This window comes from Glossina fuscipes, unplaced genomic scaffold, assembly GCF_014805625.2.
Source record: "Glossina fuscipes isolate IAEA_lab_2018 unplaced genomic scaffold, Yale_Gfus_2 2, whole genome shotgun sequence".
In the NCBI taxonomy this organism is placed as follows: domain Eukaryota; kingdom Metazoa; phylum Arthropoda; class Insecta; order Diptera; family Glossinidae; genus Glossina; species Glossina fuscipes.
Window position 1 is genome coordinate 855027 of NW_023998416.1, and position 18169 is coordinate 873195.

The 18169-nt window shown below is 30.6% G+C and overlaps 1 protein-coding gene and 1 long non-coding RNA gene across 8 annotated transcripts in view; one reads left to right on the forward strand and one right to left on the reverse strand.

Moving 5' to 3' along the window:
* The window catches only part of LOC119634189 (neuronal acetylcholine receptor subunit alpha-7), a 293482-nt gene that overhangs the window by 224427 nt on the left and 50886 nt on the right, over positions 1–18169 (forward strand). For all 7 annotated transcript variants that reach the window (XM_038028209.1, XM_038028215.1, XM_038028212.1 and 4 more), the window contains one exon: positions 8903–9012. In XM_038028209.1, the coding sequence (XP_037884137.1) occupies positions 8903–9012 (110 nt within the window). The remainder of the gene's footprint in view (positions 1–8902; positions 9013–18169) is intronic.
* The window catches only part of LOC119634193, a 223050-nt gene that overhangs the window by 132285 nt on the left and 72596 nt on the right, over positions 1–18169 (reverse strand). The window lies entirely within an intron of this gene.

Consider the following 18169-nt stretch of genomic DNA (forward strand, 5'->3'; position numbering starts at 1 on the left):
AATTTCATTCAAATATCTTAATAATTGAAGCCTGTAGATTGAACACAGGATGATAAAATGGACAGACGGACAGACGAGATTACATCGATTCAGAAAATGATTCTAACGAATCATTATAATGAAAAGTGGGTCTATCTCAAGCCATTCTGGTCCTTGCACACATCCGCATAAACTCAATTAAACTTATGCCACGTAGTGGCGTAAGATATAAAAAGCGGGAACTGAAATTTAATTATGTTATTTCTTACTTAATGAGCTCAATGCAAATTAGGTCTATTTTGCCATCAGACGTCGTACTCGATAATGTGGTGGGCATTAAAATATTCGGTCCATGCCGTATATAATTTTTATATTTTTTTTTTTTTTGTTTTTTTTATACTCACTCCCCACAATTTGCATTTATTTGAAACTATTTTTTCCTTTTTTTTTTTTTTTTTTGTTTAATGATTTCTCTTCCTTTCTTTGTTTTTCTCAAACTTAAATGCAATAGTAGACTCTTATTTAAGAGTAAATTGTTATTTTATAATGCCATAGCACGTATTATTTATTTAACCTATAATAAAGCAGTTAAAAAAAAAAAAACAAACCGGAAAAATATTTTAAAAGGCTTTGCATGAGTTCAAATATAAATTATTTACTATAATTTGTTGGTTTAATTAAGTATTTAGTAATGAAAAATCATGTTCTACCCACATTTAGAGCACACGCATACATACATAGCATTCACGCAATCAAGTGCCAGCGAAAAGTATATTACATCATACGTTAATCTATACAAATGCCTTTTTATTTAAAGTTACAATACCAAATGCTTGCTGCTTTAATGCTGCGTATGTGCTCGCATAAGTTCAATACATAATTATAAATATTTTTATTTATTTAATTTATTTATACGTCATGTTAATTTATGTTTCCGCACTATAAATAAAGATTAAAATAAAATTCATCATCAATACCTGCAATAGCTGTTTGATGACTGACTACTAGAGCTTTCGAAAGTGCACAAACAATTCTATTTAATTAAAGTTTTTCCGTGCACGTCCGATTACGAATGAAAAGAAGCATTCATTTAAAATCATACATTTAAACATAAAACATGGATTAAATATTCCTCAAAATACCTCATACAATCATATCGATGTCCATAGCGCACAAAAGGGAAGTGCGATATGAGAAAAGGATAGAGAAAAAGAAAAATCGCTCTAATAAACCGAATGAGGTCCATATACGTATCCAAAATTCTGATTAATATTTTTACTGAATTTTAGTTTACTACCTGCCATAATTTAATTTGGGAAAAGCTATTTAAACATTCATTAACATTATTTATTGCAAACCTAATCTATGAACCAATATTTAATACCTATACGCAAAGTTTTATTTTTCTCTTTTAAATTTCTATTGCTTGAACTGGATGAAATCGACCCAGAAGCCGACCCTTAAATCGGTACTTAAATGAACTCCTGATTCATACTTAGTAGCGCCCGTACTTTAAAAGAGTCCTGTAAGCAAAAACGGATGTTGCATTTTGCCTCATTGGCTTCTGAGAGCCCAAATTAACCAACATCGACATTTTGCAGCCTTTACAAATGCTGCGCTGCGTTTTTGTTTTTAAAAACTAATCAATTTCAAATTTGCAAAAGTATACAAAATATGTTGTTTAGATAATATTTCAATTTTTTATGAATAAATGACCTTTGGCACTCGCAATTTTTCTTTTTATTTTCCTTCCACTAACATGTCGACAAATAGTCGACGTAGAAATTTATATTAAATGTACAATGTAGACGCATAGTCGACATAGGGTTAAGCCAGCCGCATTTCATACATGTCTTATCTCTCTGTGTCAACAATTACTTTCATTTCAATGATGAGAGAAAAAAATCAACGTCCTCATGGACAAGGGTATAGACGCTTCCTTACTTTTGTATTTTTAGACATTCTTGATAAGACTGCAGGTATAAAGTGATTTTAATTGTTCTTGCCTATATCTAAACTGTGGCGTAAATGTTTTGTTCTGTGCCTATATTCAAATAGAATTTGGCTGGCTTTGTCCAAATTTTTCTATAACCCTTACTTGATAATTGCATTGAAATTGCCCAATATATTCTTCAGAAAAAAGTTCCCAATGAATCTATTTACAGGCCCATTTAAAATAGAAGACCTTTTAGGCCACTTCTGTTAAAAGAACAGTGTGTGAGACACTGTGTTTTAAGACATAACCATTGCTATATCTTATCGTGGATTTAGGCTTTATACCAAAGTTATTCACTGACAATATATTTTTTCCCTACTTTATGTTCCCAACAAAATGCCATATGCTAAAAGAATCATTTTACTTCTCGAAGCATTGTGACAACATTTCGAAACAATCTGAATGATTCGACAAACCGGAAGCATAGCACAATCTGTATGTATGAATGACCAGTTAGGCCACCTTACAGCAGCAACTAATGAAACTGGATTGAAAAGCGGCTGTAATAAGTGAAACGGCACAATAAGGCATACTTTCTACCGCAATCCTCCTCACGCGCTTCCACACTCTTCTCACCTTTTTCGCTGGTAAACACTTGTTCTGGTCGACGTCATATTTTCTGAAGGGCGCTTTAATTCTTATAACGAAGCAAGAATATATCCTCCTTTCGTATATAGCATTAAAAGACTAGTTGTGTTTGTCACATTGGACACGTATTTCACCAGAAAAAAGGAAAAAGCTGGCTAATAAGCATCATCTTGTACCGCATTTTTTGAAAAATAAAAAAATACTTAATACACGTACATACGCACACACACACATATGTGATTTAGTCAACATTTTTACATCCATCAGACCGTAGTAGTATATATTCTTGATCAGCTTGATTTTCTGAGTCGATTAAACGATTTCCATTCGTCCTTTCAATCTGTTTCGAGCTTTTCATAAGCTAACATCCATCAGACCGTAGTAGTATATATTCTTGATCAGCTTGATTTTCTGAGTCGATTAAACGATTTCCATTCGTCCTTTCAATCTGTTTCGAGCTTTTCATAAGCTAAGGGAACGAAAACTGAAAGAGTAGCATGTAACTTGGCCTTTTTATAATCCCTTAAACAAATCAAATTTAAAAAGGACTCGCAGTAAAAAATAATGATCCCATCATTAAATTGATTAGTACAACATTTGGTATAAATATTGCCCACATCAAGCGAAAATGTCAATACGAAAAGGATCTAGAGGGTGTTAAAGATTCGACTAAGCCTAACTCGAAGTTTCTGTTTTTATTCTTTTTTCCTTTACAACGAACACTAGAGAATTTACTGAATTTTTATCGAACGCAACATATATATATGTATATATGTATAACACATGTATTTATAAACACAACTCGCTATTACAAATGCATACATATGTAAATGTATTGTTTTGACAAGTCCTCATTCTTGTTATTGTGGCATATTTGTTTCGAGATTGTCAGTTTGACTGATATTAAACTGAATTATTCATGTACTCCAGTGCTTGCTGAGTACATAATAACATATTTATTGACATATTGGCAGATACTTCAACAAGCGGTTGAAATTATCAAAAATTTATAATAAAAATTGTTTAAATATTTTATAACGTCATTAGGGAAACATTTATCATTTTACCTACACAATGACAATAATTTAAAATACCTTTAAACATACTCAACACTTTGGCAAGAGCGCCTATTAAATACGCTGCCGTTACTTATAGATCGTTGCCATAGAAAGGCTCACTTTTCATGAGAACCTCTTATGGGAGGAAGTTACCTGAACGCTTCAACGAAGGTTTATCGCATTAAATTTAAGAGGGCAAAACTTGGACTTCATCACCAATGTGTAAAGGTGTACTTCACCATTAGAAAATACATATACAGAAAGGGGATCATACAATGGTTCCCATCTACGCAACTTCAAGAGGGTTCAAAAGATAAATCGATACCTCTTCACTATTTTTCCGAAAACTCCAATGTTAAAGAAGTAAAATTTTTTTTTCCACATAACGACTTTATCAAAATAGATCATTATATGACAGGTGATCGTAATATTAATCTGATATGATCCATTTTCAAAAAAAATCGCCTTTCGACCAATACATATCAGTCAGTATACAGAATTTGATCAAACTATCTCGGAAATTATAACCCAAAAAAATGTAACCAGACGACCGGACAGACTTAAAGTAAATTTGAAAATAATTCTGAATCGATCAGTATATTGAAACATATGTCTGTCTCATTTAGAGTTTTCTATACTGCCTATGCAATAATCTGTCCCAAATGCCGTGTAGGGTATGATAAATATGCAAAAGAGAAAAAGTTATATAATGTTTTAAACCGCTACGAGGAAATTAAAATTTATTATATTGAAACGTTTATGGCCAACAATGTGTATTGAAACAATTATCTACTGCCATTTCACACTGACAGTTTCAGACGAAAACATAGCCACACACACACACATACTTACACAGATTTCCTTCCTTGTTGTGCATTCTAGCATAGACATGCTCAACTACATTTGAAACCATCATGCATCTCTGTGCATCTCCACCCACACATGATTAACTTTTTTCATTAAGAATTTTTCATTATTAATTGTTCGCTGAAGTAACTACGTACTGAAGTAAGAACCAAAAAAAAAATCTACTTGCATGTCTTAGAAAAAATTTCCCGATAACCAAAAATTACAAAACTTATACATAATTTAATTTAATTTACTTGAATAAATTCAAAGTAAAAGCGTGCAGTCGATAAACACGGTTAACACTGTTGATCTACACATGCCGTTACTTCCATGAGGCGAAATGATGCTTTATAATGAAGTATACTTTGAAATGCGTATAAAGTGACAGTGGCTGTCTATAGACGGTGCATAAGTTCAGCGATTTTTCCTCCACACTTCTTTGCAAGCATTCAATCGTAAATAATAAACCGACTGTAAATAAATACATTTTTATGTTTATTTATCTTAATGTTGCAACGCGTAATGCTCCGCAAGTGTTCATATATGTGGCTGCAAGTATTGTTGTTATGCAGAGAGATAGTATCAAACCCTTAAGTCTTCGTCAAAACCGGAACAGTCAATTTTACTTAAAGGATATCAGACATCTTGGTTTCTACAGATTAAATTCGAAAACCAAAAAATTTTCCTCTTTTCCATTTTTCCTAAATTATGTCTTTAAAGTTGAATGTTAAAAGAATGCATTATTAAAAAGTGCATAAATATCTCCGTACGTGTCCTGAATCAATCGGACTCGGTCCATCTATTTGTCGGTCTGCCTGAAAACTCTTATTCGATTGCTGGCGCCAAAATTAAAATGAAAAATCGACAAACACACCCTTAGTTAGTTCAGAGACCATCATTTAAAATACAAAGGCTCAGATTATGCCAATTTTTAATGTCTACGCATGGTGTGAGGCCTCAATCAAACGGATTCCCTATAACCATAGGCAATTAATTGATTGAATTGGGAACCCTCATGCTTGCAGCAAAGATGGCCTAGTCCTAGATTGACGTACAGGAACTGAAAGTTTGGATATGATCCAAAGCTTCCTCCCTAGGCGGGGCGAGATATATCAAGCGCCTCTATTTATCTAATGCCCCCGCACTTGGGAATGCCACAGCCACCATAAGTACTCCCCGAAGGTCTGCATTCAAGTGCTCAGGTCTCACATGCCGGTTAAACCTGTCGAGTTCAAATTGCGATCGAATATACCAGCTTCCAACGAACTTTCTTACATGGCAAGCAAGCTTTCACCCGAGGAATCCGGCAAGCATCAATCGAAAAATGTAAAAGATGCAGACACCCCTACCCACTTAAGCAGATACATGTGATACATTGAATGAACGAGCAACCCGATCCAAGTGGATTCCAAAGTCTTATTAGATAATGCTTTATAATGATCGATATTACGCGTATCATTATGTTCATTATGTTCACACTTGCATTCGGATTGTCCACACTTCCAAGAAAACCACCCTACTACTCTCGCCCTTGGATTTATTGTACAAGGCGAAGTAATCAACCCAACATACGCCAGGCACCTTATCACTCTACGCTGTCTTTAATTCCCTCCATAATCATGAGGTTATATCCTGGACCTCCTTTGTAGTTAACCAAGCGGTCTGGAAGTTTGCACGCAGGCGATTCCCGAAGCCTTTAAAGACTCTTCAAGGAAAGTAACCCCGTCGCTGGGGAAAATGCAAAAAGGTCAATAAGCACGCTAACGTAACAGAGAAGGAAACGTATGCTCATAATTCATAGCAGTGTGGATTACGATACAATTCATTTACGTTTCCGCTGAAAATGAGCTCAGAAACTTGTATAGAATGAATAAAATGCTGTCGTTTACTTATTCGTTTTTTACTGACAAATCGTACCAAATTTCATTTTAAAATACATGTTATGACCTGTAGTGGATACAAGTCGCATATGACTACCTTCTTGTTGTCCATATGAAGTCTATTAAAATATGATTATTTTATTCTTTTGAAATACAATTCCTTTTGTAATTAATTAAAAATACATATATATGGGAAATATATATAAATTTTCTCCTTTCTTTTTTTTTTTTTTTTTTTGAAAGTATGTACAATACAACATCCAAACCTTGTTATAAAAAAAAACTTTTTTTTACTATTTGGGTACAACTTCTAAGCAAGTTCCTTATCTATAACCGCAAGAAAAAGAACAACAATTGTTTTTTTGGAAACTTTTTTTTCACAACATCCAACCACAGTAACCACAAACACAAGCAAGAAGAGAATTGTAAACAAAAAAACGAGAAATGTAAACAATTTGTAAAATATCAACAAACTAACGAACAAACTATACAAAACAACACAACTAAAACAATAAACGCAAACGAGCAAACTAAAACAAAAAAAAAAAAAAGTAGAAAAGGTTTTTTAAAAAAAAAGAAAGGGTAGAAGAGAAACAGAAAACAGAAAACTTTCGGCACTAAACACCTTAAAGTGTCATAAGAATTTTTTTTTACACATTGCAACGAAATGATTAGGAGAACTTGAGGCGAATATTGAAAAAATGTTTGTTTTTAAATTATCTTATTATGCATTACTTTTATTAAAATTTTATTTATGCATGCATTTTTCTAACGATTTCTTAACATATATAGTTAGTGTCAGTTTGTGTGATTATTTAACTAGAGGAGTGTGAAGACGTGCGTTTAATTCATTAAGAGTTATATTTAATTATGTGTAGCGTTGAGAAAAATATAAAAAAAAAATAAAAAAAAAAAAAAAAAATTATAATAATAATAAAAAAAACTGTGTCGCCATTTCATTCACAACACAACACATATTAAACGTACATATGATATATAAACACATATACACCTAAATATGTTGCAAATTAATTTAATTAAAAAGAATCTCTTGTCAGAGTGCGCAGATAATAATTTACATAATGATAATTAGACTTTTATGTGCGAAATATTTAATTATAATTAAATTGCACTAAGCAATAATGAGCACAATATTGACAATGCGAAGATTGAATCATTGGAAAGATTTAATTGAATCTTCATTAAAATTAATTCATATTTCATTAATACTCGTTGGCTAAAGCAAACAGTCGGGGAAATACATTAAATTTATTTACAAAGACTCATCCATTGCTTATGAAAAATCAAATGGACGTAAAACTTCAATACACTTATACATTTGGTAGAGGATATGCTCCAAGCTCGTGATGTATAAAACTTAAAATATTAATTAAAATATTCCGTTCAATTTCATTCATTTAATGAATATGTACCACAGCCGTACAAATATTGTATACAAACCATTAACACATCTAGATTTCATGAGCCAACAGCTATTGTATACTTCCCTTATATGCAAATTAATCAAGATCTGACTTGAAGAACATCTCATCTAATTCCCCAAAAACCACGTCTTGCCCTTAATTTTACATTAACAAAAAAAATAAAAAATTTTATTAATTTTCCATGGTCTACTTAAGAAAGCTTAGTCTCAAAAATATACTTTTAGGTTTATGAAAAATAAGGCAAGGATGTGGCAACACTCGCTAAATAATTCTTTTTCTTTTTTTTTTGCTTGATTTCTATTACCAAAATGGTTGCAGGAAACTTTTTTGCAACCAGGAAAACAAACAAAAGAATTTCTTGAAAATGCAATTTAAAATCTAGTAAATATGAGATCCAAAAATTGATTTTAAAAACAAGGGAAAACACCATAATTGATCTCGGTCCGCAATTAAGTGCTCTGCTCCATCCTACAGTTATTCATATAAGAACTTTTCAAAACAAGACATTATAAGGGAGGTGACCGAAAAAGTGCTCCGTTCCGAACCGTTTGCAATAGCGTTTGTCCTTGGGCCGAAACACATCAGTGTATCAAATTTTATCAAAATATCTCAAAAATTAAGACCCATAAGTTGAACACAAGAATACAAAACGGACAGAGAGACAGACAGTTTAGTGGATTAGTATAATTGGAAGATAGATCTATCTCAAGTCTTTCTGAGTATTACATACATCCGGATCAACTTAATACACACTTGCAGGATAAGTGGTGTGGGATATAAAAATCAATTGAAAAAAACCCATATTTGATTTTTTGTTATATCAAAATCATGCTCTTCCACGTCAATTTGTAGTCGCATTAGAAAAAAATTATAAAAATTGAAAAACCTTTTCGCTACCAAATATCGAATAACTTGTCAATATGCCATTGACTTAGAGACATAACGTGCAAGGAATGGATGATACATTATTTTGACAAGAGATTTTTTTTATATTTTTCTACTATTATCTTATGGGAAATCAATAATTTATTCTTCTGATCTTCCGAGTATATTTTTTAATTGCTATATATGTTTTTTTTTTTTTTTTTGATAATAAAATAAACATAGGAATGGAACGATTACAATTTACAATGGAATGATTCCGAATATGGTGGTGTCAAGGATTTGCGTATAACACCAAATAAATTATGGAAACCCGATGTGCTTATGTACAATAGGTAAGTTTGAAAATTCAATTTATTTTTAATAATCATAACTCTTATTAAGATTTATTCTTTAAGCATTAAATATCTATACATTAATATATAATATTTAGGTATTTCAATTAAAATTTTTTCATATAAAAATTTAAAATTTTAAAAAAAATTTAGCTTAAAAGAAAAGAATTATATAAAAATTTTTTAAAAACAAAGCCAAAACAAGGTAAGCTAATAACCGTAAAAATAATGAAAATGAAAAGAAAATTGTGTTTGAATTTTTGATTTGAATTTTAATTTTTTTTAAATATTAAATTTGGGTTGCTCCTCAATATGCACCTCTGATGAGTTACTTTAAATTCAGAAAATTGTAAATAATTATTATGCTTGTAAATACTTTTGAAAACTTTTTAAGTTTATCAAAAATATTATGTTTGCTTTAAACTAAAGAACAAAAAAAAAAAACAAACAACAAAAATATAAAAAACATTTATTAAATAAAAATCCACTCGCATTAAAAATTACAAATATTAGAAATTTTTAATTACTTCATTAAACCATTAGAAGATTAATGGTTAAGTAAAATTTTAATTTATTTTCTTTTTTTTATAACTTTTCATTTTATACATTTTCCCAATTCTATTTAAAAAAAAATAATAATAATAATAATAACAATTACAAAATTATTTAAATATTTCAATAAGAGTAGTTTACACGCAGTGGTCTCAAGTGGGAGTGTACATGGTCAGCTTGCCGTTTATGTGGGCCTAACATTGTAAAAAAAAAAAAGAAAAAAAATTAATTAAAACGAAAAATCGTCATAAAACTCGATCAAATTCATTTTTAAATAAAAATTAATAAAAAAAGAATCTCTAAATAATAGATCTCTAAATAAAAACAAAAAAAAAAAAAATCTAAAGATTCATTCATCTTAAAATTATAGCCAGTATATTACGCAAAATTTATTATTATTTTTTTTTTTTGTTGTTTTTAAGCTACAAATTTTTTCTTCCCTTTATTTCCAACGAATACAATAACAATATGTTGGTGTAATATAAATCTGGTTAAAAATAAACAATACTTGAGTTTATTTAGCCATTGTTCCATTATTTCACACATACACTATATTGTTTTTACTTACATACTATCATCCGTAGTAGAAGAAGAAAAAGAAGAATATCAAACTCAACATACATAACCCCCAAGTAAACAAAGGCCAAATAAATTTCAAGTATTGCAAACATTGAGTAAATGTGAAAAATAATAAAATATCAAATCCCTCACTAACAGCAGCTTAACATAACAATTAGTTAAAACGAAATTCCATTTTAAATAATTAAAAAATATAGACATTAAATGAGAAAACAAAAATATTTAATAAATCATTTAACACATCATCAATCAACTCATACGTTGTTAGTATTTAGTAAATGAAAAAGAAATCATTAAATTTTATTCGGTTTTAAAACGAATTCTCTACACCCACCACTATTTAAACTGAAACATTGAAATTTCCTTATATCAATGTCCATCACAATGTCAGCGAGTTTTCTATGCCCTCTTCAAGTTTGCTTAATTCGAACGTCTTTATCTGCTCGTAAGAGTCTAATAACCACTTGCATGGCTTTATGTGACATTTCTCATTTTCATAATATCTGTTGAGCTTACCCATAATTTGTTGCACTTGGGATTGTCGTAGTAGTTGCACTTTTCAACGGCTGCCACAATACGCCGCAGAAAACTTCTCTTTTGTTGCCTGGCAAGCGACGAAACCGCGATGTTGCAAAGATACGAAATAGTATTTTCGGTCAACACGTATGGCAGGCATTTTCCCTTTTAGAAACAGTTGACCCATCAGCTGCTAGGCTGCTCGAAAGTTCTTTGAGCACTTGCGTTGTATTTTCGTTTAATAAGTCTTGCAATACAATGCCTTCAAACTTTTTTGCTCCTCCAGGCGCATCTATAAAAGTTTTTAAAAGTGTTTGACGGACTTCGGCAAAAGATTTCTTCAAACCAAACAACAAAAGTAATAAATGCCGACAACGAAAGTTTAAGTGTTCCATGATTCGCGTCTGTACTTTTGTTTTATGCAGAGAAGGAGCAAAATCATCGAATTTGACCGTTGTGTACCTTGATACTAGGCATTATTTTATCGTTTTCATCAATAGATATCGCTGATCAATATACACGCAGCCACCTATATATAGCACCATTTTCTGCCTCTTCGACAACAATGGGATGAAGCACCCCCGGCAAATGTATAGCGAAGATTCAACACCGTAGCCCATAAACACTTTCTTCAACCTGGCGGTTGTGCTGTTACTCTAGTCTGTCTAGGAATAATTACGACTCTTATGCTTCTTCGCAGTTTTCGTCGAAGCTTTAATACTCTTTGTAAATGTTTATTTCATTTACTCGGAACAATCGCTAACACTAAAGAGTCCTTTCATTTTATTGCCTTTTTTAGGAAATATTCAAAGGTCGGGGGCCTTTCGGGGACAATTTAGAACTTGTTTGACAAAAACAATTTATAAGCTTTTGAAAGCTTCTGCCTGTCTAAATAGCAAACTCTTAGCAGAGTTCAATATTGCTTTCACAAATTTTTAATCCTTTTGATCCATTAGTTCCGCATGTAGAAAAACTTGGCTATGCAAAAGCAAATAGGCGTGTCTGATACAAATGTTATAAAATACTTTTTCTACTGTTACATGTGAAGGCATTTAACCACGGTAGTAAAGGAAGGGAACAACGGAGATAGTGAAGCGAATGAAATTTATTTACATTAAAAAAATTACTATGCCTTTAGTGGTGGTGGGTGTAAAAAGAGCGGAGAATATTCAATATTAAAAATTAAAAAACCATTTAAATCGACCTTGATTATTTTTTTCTTGTTTCTTTTTTTTTTTTTTTTTTTTTTTTTTTTTTTTTTTAAAGTGTTTTGGTTTTATTTAATATCCCCAAAAAAGTTTTTTATTATTAAAATAAAAAAAAAAAAAGAAAAGAGAGAAAAAAATTAAAAGCAGTTAAACCTGATAAAATGCTTTTAAAATATTTAGTAAACAAACAATTAAATGAATTAGTTAGAAATTGTTATTTAAGTGGTTTATGCATTTTAGTAGGTTTACCTGTATTTCTCCCGCTATATAAATATGCAATAATCGTATATGAGCTAATAGTATATCTCATCGTTTAGTTTATGGCTTAATCATTATTATTTATACGTAAGTTTACGTCTGCATTATTAAGTTATTCATTTAATTTTTATTTCATTTATTATGACATATAGAAAATTTAATATATCAATATTAAAACGCTAACTAACAAGAATTAATAAAATATCGATTTAAAGTAAAACTATTATTGACTAAATCAAAATATAGTTTAGGTATTAAACTAAATAAAAACAAAAATTTAAATTATATTTAACAAAAACACATAATAAAAACAGTATTAATATAAAATAAAGGAATTTTTTTTTTAAAGTATTTCATGAGTATTTATTTCATTTTGTAAAGTCTCTCTCTTCTTTTTGTTTCTCTATTTAAATTTTCCCTTAAGTTGTTTGTTTATTGATGAAAACATTCATTTTTATCATTTTTTCATTAAATTTCATTACATAAATAATTAACTTTAAAGAAAATGAAGGAAAATTGAGTAAAATAGAGAAAAACATTATAAGCCACCAATAAATACTCTACCTACACTAAACACTATAAGCCACCAATAAATACTCACCTTATAGTTATATAAGTTATATAACGACTTTTCACAATCAGGCGTCATGAGGGAAGTGGTCCGCGTATCTCATCACAATATCTAAAATTTGCGGCTGGTAGTTTGAGAAAACAAGAGGGACAGACAGACAGATCGGTCAGTGTAATAAAAGACGAATTTATGTCAAGTACTTTTCAATGCTGCACACTTCCGCACAATGTTCATATATCCCTGTAACACAAGTGGTGCAAAGCATAATTCGACGAAACAAAGTAGATAGTACATACAATTTTCTAGACAAAATACAAGGGAGCACAACAAAAATTGAACAATTAACGGAATAATCTAGTGATAGTAACATACATAACTCCCAGCACATGGAAAGCAAACCAATGAAAAGTTCTGTGTTTGAAACTTGTAGTCGATTCAAGCGAACACAGAAGATCTTGTGGAGCTTTAAAAATGTACCAATAAACGAAGCGCCTGGCAGAACTGACAGGTTTTGATTGGATGATGATTGCAATTTAGCCTTAACTACTCTTACGAATATCCTCACTGCTGAGCTGTTCTACCTAATCCCGCTTAACTAAGTCTTTGTGTTCACATTTTGCTTTTTTTTATAAAATATATCTGCCCAGCTTGATGTCGATGCATTGCCATACATATTAACAAGTATATTTAAAAGTTTTCATATCATTTAATTTTTTTTCTATTTTACAGTTATTTCAGATCTCCATCTCAAAGAGGGATTTTGAAAATTTTATCTTTACCTGAAACGTTAATAGGGCCAAAAAAACGCTTTATATAGCTTTCAGATTTTAAGCGATCAAATTTTTGATCTCCAGCAAAGCACTTATCATTCTTACCAGATTTACACTTGGGAATGTCTAATAAGTTTTTCATAAAGTCTACGAATGCGAATCACGATCAAATTTGTCATCTTCTTTGAAACTTCAATAGTTTCTTTGTCCTTTTAAATGGTCCCTAAAACTTAATTTCTCGAGTGAGGTCACTATTGACAATTATTTAAAACTTTAATCATGTTTTTTGGATGCTTTTCCTGCGTTTTCAATTTTCGATTTTAACTTTTGCTATGAAAGGGGTGTACTTTCGCTAATTTCATAGTTAATTTTATTTTTATTTTTTTTTAATCAAACAATTTTTACCTAAATTTTCTTTTTTTAGTGAGCATTTTCAAAAATTCTTCTTCTCTAGGTATTGCATAGCAAGAATTTTGTTAATTTTTTAATTCAGATAGAAAATTGCCCTCTGTAGGAATATAAAAAAAAAAAAAACGGATTTTTTTTGCATGCACTATTATTTGTTTTTGGTTTCAGAAAGATTCTAAAAAAATTTTATCAACTAACTTATCTTATCTTAATATCTTAACAAATATAGAAATAGTTTGTAGAATATTTGTTTCAATAAATAGATGAGTCTTTAATATAAAAATAAAAGAGACCGATCCATGATTTCGATGATTCATAACGTAGTAAGTGTTACTTAACAATTTCCTATGTAAACTTTTTGTATCGACTATCGAAGGATGGTTCCATTTATAGCCAACCAAGGCCTGAACTACTTGTCCGAAACTATATAAAAAAATATATATGTATATATTTTATATCATGCTAAGGTTCAAAGTTATATAGACTTAACTGTTTTGCCCATCCCTCGGCCAATCTGTCCGTCCATCTATCCCTCTTTTGAAACGTTCACAGTTGGAAAAATTAAAAAATTCTTGTGTAGCACATGAAATTGCAATAGAAAATGGAGTGTAATGGAGAGAGAAATGTGTGGAGAGAGAAATGCCTTTCTTCACGAAAATATTTTATCAATTTTGCAAAGGTCTGAGATAGAAGTTCTGAAAAATTTGCCATTAGGCGCAATCGATTTTCTATCTTTCTTCTTTAAAAGTCTCAGACCATCAATGAAAGCAATCAATAAACGGAACGAAAGGCATTTTGGCATAAAACAGAACGTCCTCTTTTTTTTCTTGAACTTGCTTCTAAAGCAGTTTGTATACTGTTTGCGCATATGAGTATGTGTTTCAAACAAACTGACAAGAGCTTTTGATGGTCGAACAAATCAAGATTATTTTCATTTTAGAAACAAGCATGAAAACGTTATGTAATAATTCCTTCTTTCTTTTTTTTATACATTGATACACATACTTTAAGATATGATAGCGGATCACTCGTATCAATGGGATATGAAAATTAGTTGACCAATGGACACTTCCCTATATTTTCAACATTCTTCATCTTGCAAACTTTTCTAAGAAGAAAACCAAAACTCCTAGTTCTCAGTCTTAACGATTAGAATAAATGTTTTAGAAAAGATAGTCAGGATATCACATTAACAAAATAATGCTTATCATAAGTCATAGCATTTAAAGTAACCTCATATTCGTACACAAGCTTTTTTTGCATTCTTTTCCGATATATTTTCATTTTTGTTTAGTTAAATAAAATTTTACGCTAAATAAAATTTAAATAAATTTTCCTTCTCTTATAAAAAATTGTGTTCAGTTTCACTTAATACAACTTAAATGTTTACATGTATCCGATATGCGTTTGTTTGTATGTTGTAGGTTGCCTACGAACAAACTCTTTGTACTGACTGCTTTTTTTATAATTTTTTCTTATTTTTTTTTTTTTTTTTGTTAAATACTTTGCTTTACTTTATTTTATTTAATGCAGAATTTAAATGTTTGTTTATTTAAAATCTATTTTGTAAATATGAATCGGTTTGTATGTATGTACGTGTGTGTGTGTATTTGCATATGTGTGGTTACAATGTATAACTTCAAATATATGGTATATTAATTTACAAAAACTACCACAAATACTTATACATGCATACACATATGCATGCTTGCATACTTAATGTGTGTATGTAGTATATATATATATATATAACTGCGTAAAGTTATTTAATTATCTGCATAACGTCCCACACACAAAGAACGACGACGAACTAGCCAAAGAGATTAAATAACTTTAAATATTTTATTAAATTATACAGATATTTGCTTGTATGTGTACTGTTATATTTTCTATTCATTCTGCTTTTTGTTTTTAAATAATATATTCTTATAAACGATATTAGAAAATCGAAAAAAATTTTCAAATAAAATAAAAAACACACAAAAAATTATATAAAATTTATATTTAAGATAAAAAGAAAAATAATTTTTCAAACAGATTTAAAAATTTATTTTAAATAAGTCTTTACAAATTTTAAGTATGTTTATATGTATATATCTTTGTAAATTTATGCATATTATATAAAGCAGTACTTATGTTAAGTATCTCGTTAAGGCAAGCATTAGCTATTGGAAATGATTTATTTATCAAGTATAATGTAAAGATTTTCTCTTCTCACTTATCCTTGTTAGCTATTCCGGTTCTAAGAATCAGTTGCATTTTTAATTTAACAAAGTGTACTTATCTTCCAGCAATCTGAGATACTTCATTGTGATCTATACCTCTATTATTAAGATGAAAAGATTTGCTGCACAACAAGTCATGGAAACGCACATTGGAGGGCAAAGTGAGCAGCAATTGAGAAGCAGAGCTTTGAGTTCAAAAATTTCAATTCGAAATCTGATATTTCCAATCTTTTCTGCCAACTTGAATGTAACTCCTTTATATATGTCGAATGAAATTCATGTAAATGAAATTTCCTATCCATTATAACTTTTCGAAATATCTACTATTGTACGCTTATCGTACCGAGTGATCATAAAATTGTGAAAGAGATAAGGATAGTTGGAATTTTTGAAACAAAATTACAATAGTTTTCCGTTTACTAAAATAAACGTTCATTGAAGTGCAGAGTGCAGTGCAATGCATTGATAGCAATCACAAAACAATCGCTATAAACATCGGTTAAGATGATTATCTTAATGCATGACAATATTCACAATACATAAACATTTATTTTAGAAAGTTTGTTAGGAAAGCATTTACATTCGTGTTGAATCGAATTTTTAATATATATATTCTATGCACATAGATACTTTCATACATATACCTTTCATATGCATGTACATACACATTAAAATAGGGAAGATACATCCGCTCGGTATCGCAGCGATTGAAGTTTACATGAAAATTATGTATATCTATACGACTTGGCAAGCCCCCAATCAATGATTGGGCAACAATAAACCATATTAACATAGGAGAAGTGCTTTCAATATCTTTCATCAGTCAGAGTAAATAAAGTGCAGTAGATAAAGTGCACTTAAGACATTGCATTTTTCATGAGCTCCAGGAAGGCAGCAACGCATCCGATTACTTGTAAAAACTTATCGGGACGATAATGACACTTTGCGGTTCATGTTTTGAGGCTAGCCCACGCCTGACCACTTCACTATTGCAAAGGGACTTGCCATCCACCATTCGACTGCTTAAGAGCACATCAATCATCTTTAGATTCAAATGCTTTACATAAAATGTGTCAGAACTCTCTCGCTAATGTAGTATATACGTATGTGTATGAGTGTGTTTTTTATTGTGGCCAACCCTTTTTGCGGATTTAATTCGCTTGTTTTAAGATATTTTTTAGGCCTCAAGATTTAGAAGAATACAACATTCTGAAGATGTTTTGCTGACCGTTTCTAGAGACAAGGACCGATCAAGCCAGCATTTGAATTTCATTTAATGAATGTGATAAGCCTAAGATTTCTTCTAGACAAAATTTCAACACCATAATAGCAATAGCAAGAAAACGAGCTGACATAAGTAAATTCATTCCGTATGAATTGTATGTATTTAGTATATTGAAAGCGCATCTCTGGACGTTGCAACCATATGACAAATCTAATAAAGTGTTCATATTAATTACAATAATGAACTTATCTTTCGTTCGTCACGCAGCAACTTTATCAAGGCCTTTTCGAACTCAAAAGGTATATTGACAGTGCAACGTTTTAGCGCCAAGCCCAGTAGAAGGTATAGATGATTATGTTTGCAGATTCTCTACCAAACTATCGGCAATAACCTTCAATACTAAATTGTCTGCGATAGTTGGTCCAAAGCCATGTTTTTTCGGATTTTCACATCGACCTTCCTCCGGAAGCGTGCAGGCTTTTGCAGCGTTTTGTTTGAAATAATGACACGTGCCAATCTGTGCATTTATTACCCTACGCAGCAATAAGCCAACGTGTCTTTTGCAATGGGGAATCACGTAATATGACGCGGAAATGAATGTTAGTACAAGTTTTTCAAATAAATTATTCTTGCAAGCTTTTCACAACAACTTGCAAAAACACAAAGCAATTAATAAATAAAACTAGATCGACGAACGTGTTGTCCAACTTATAATGCGTAGAAAATCTTGTTCTAAAACATAAATATAATGCAGCAACATTAATAATGATATTGATTTTGAATTAATTACAGGCAGCTTTAGGTGCAATTAATGATAGCAAACATCGCATCATTCTAAGGCAAGA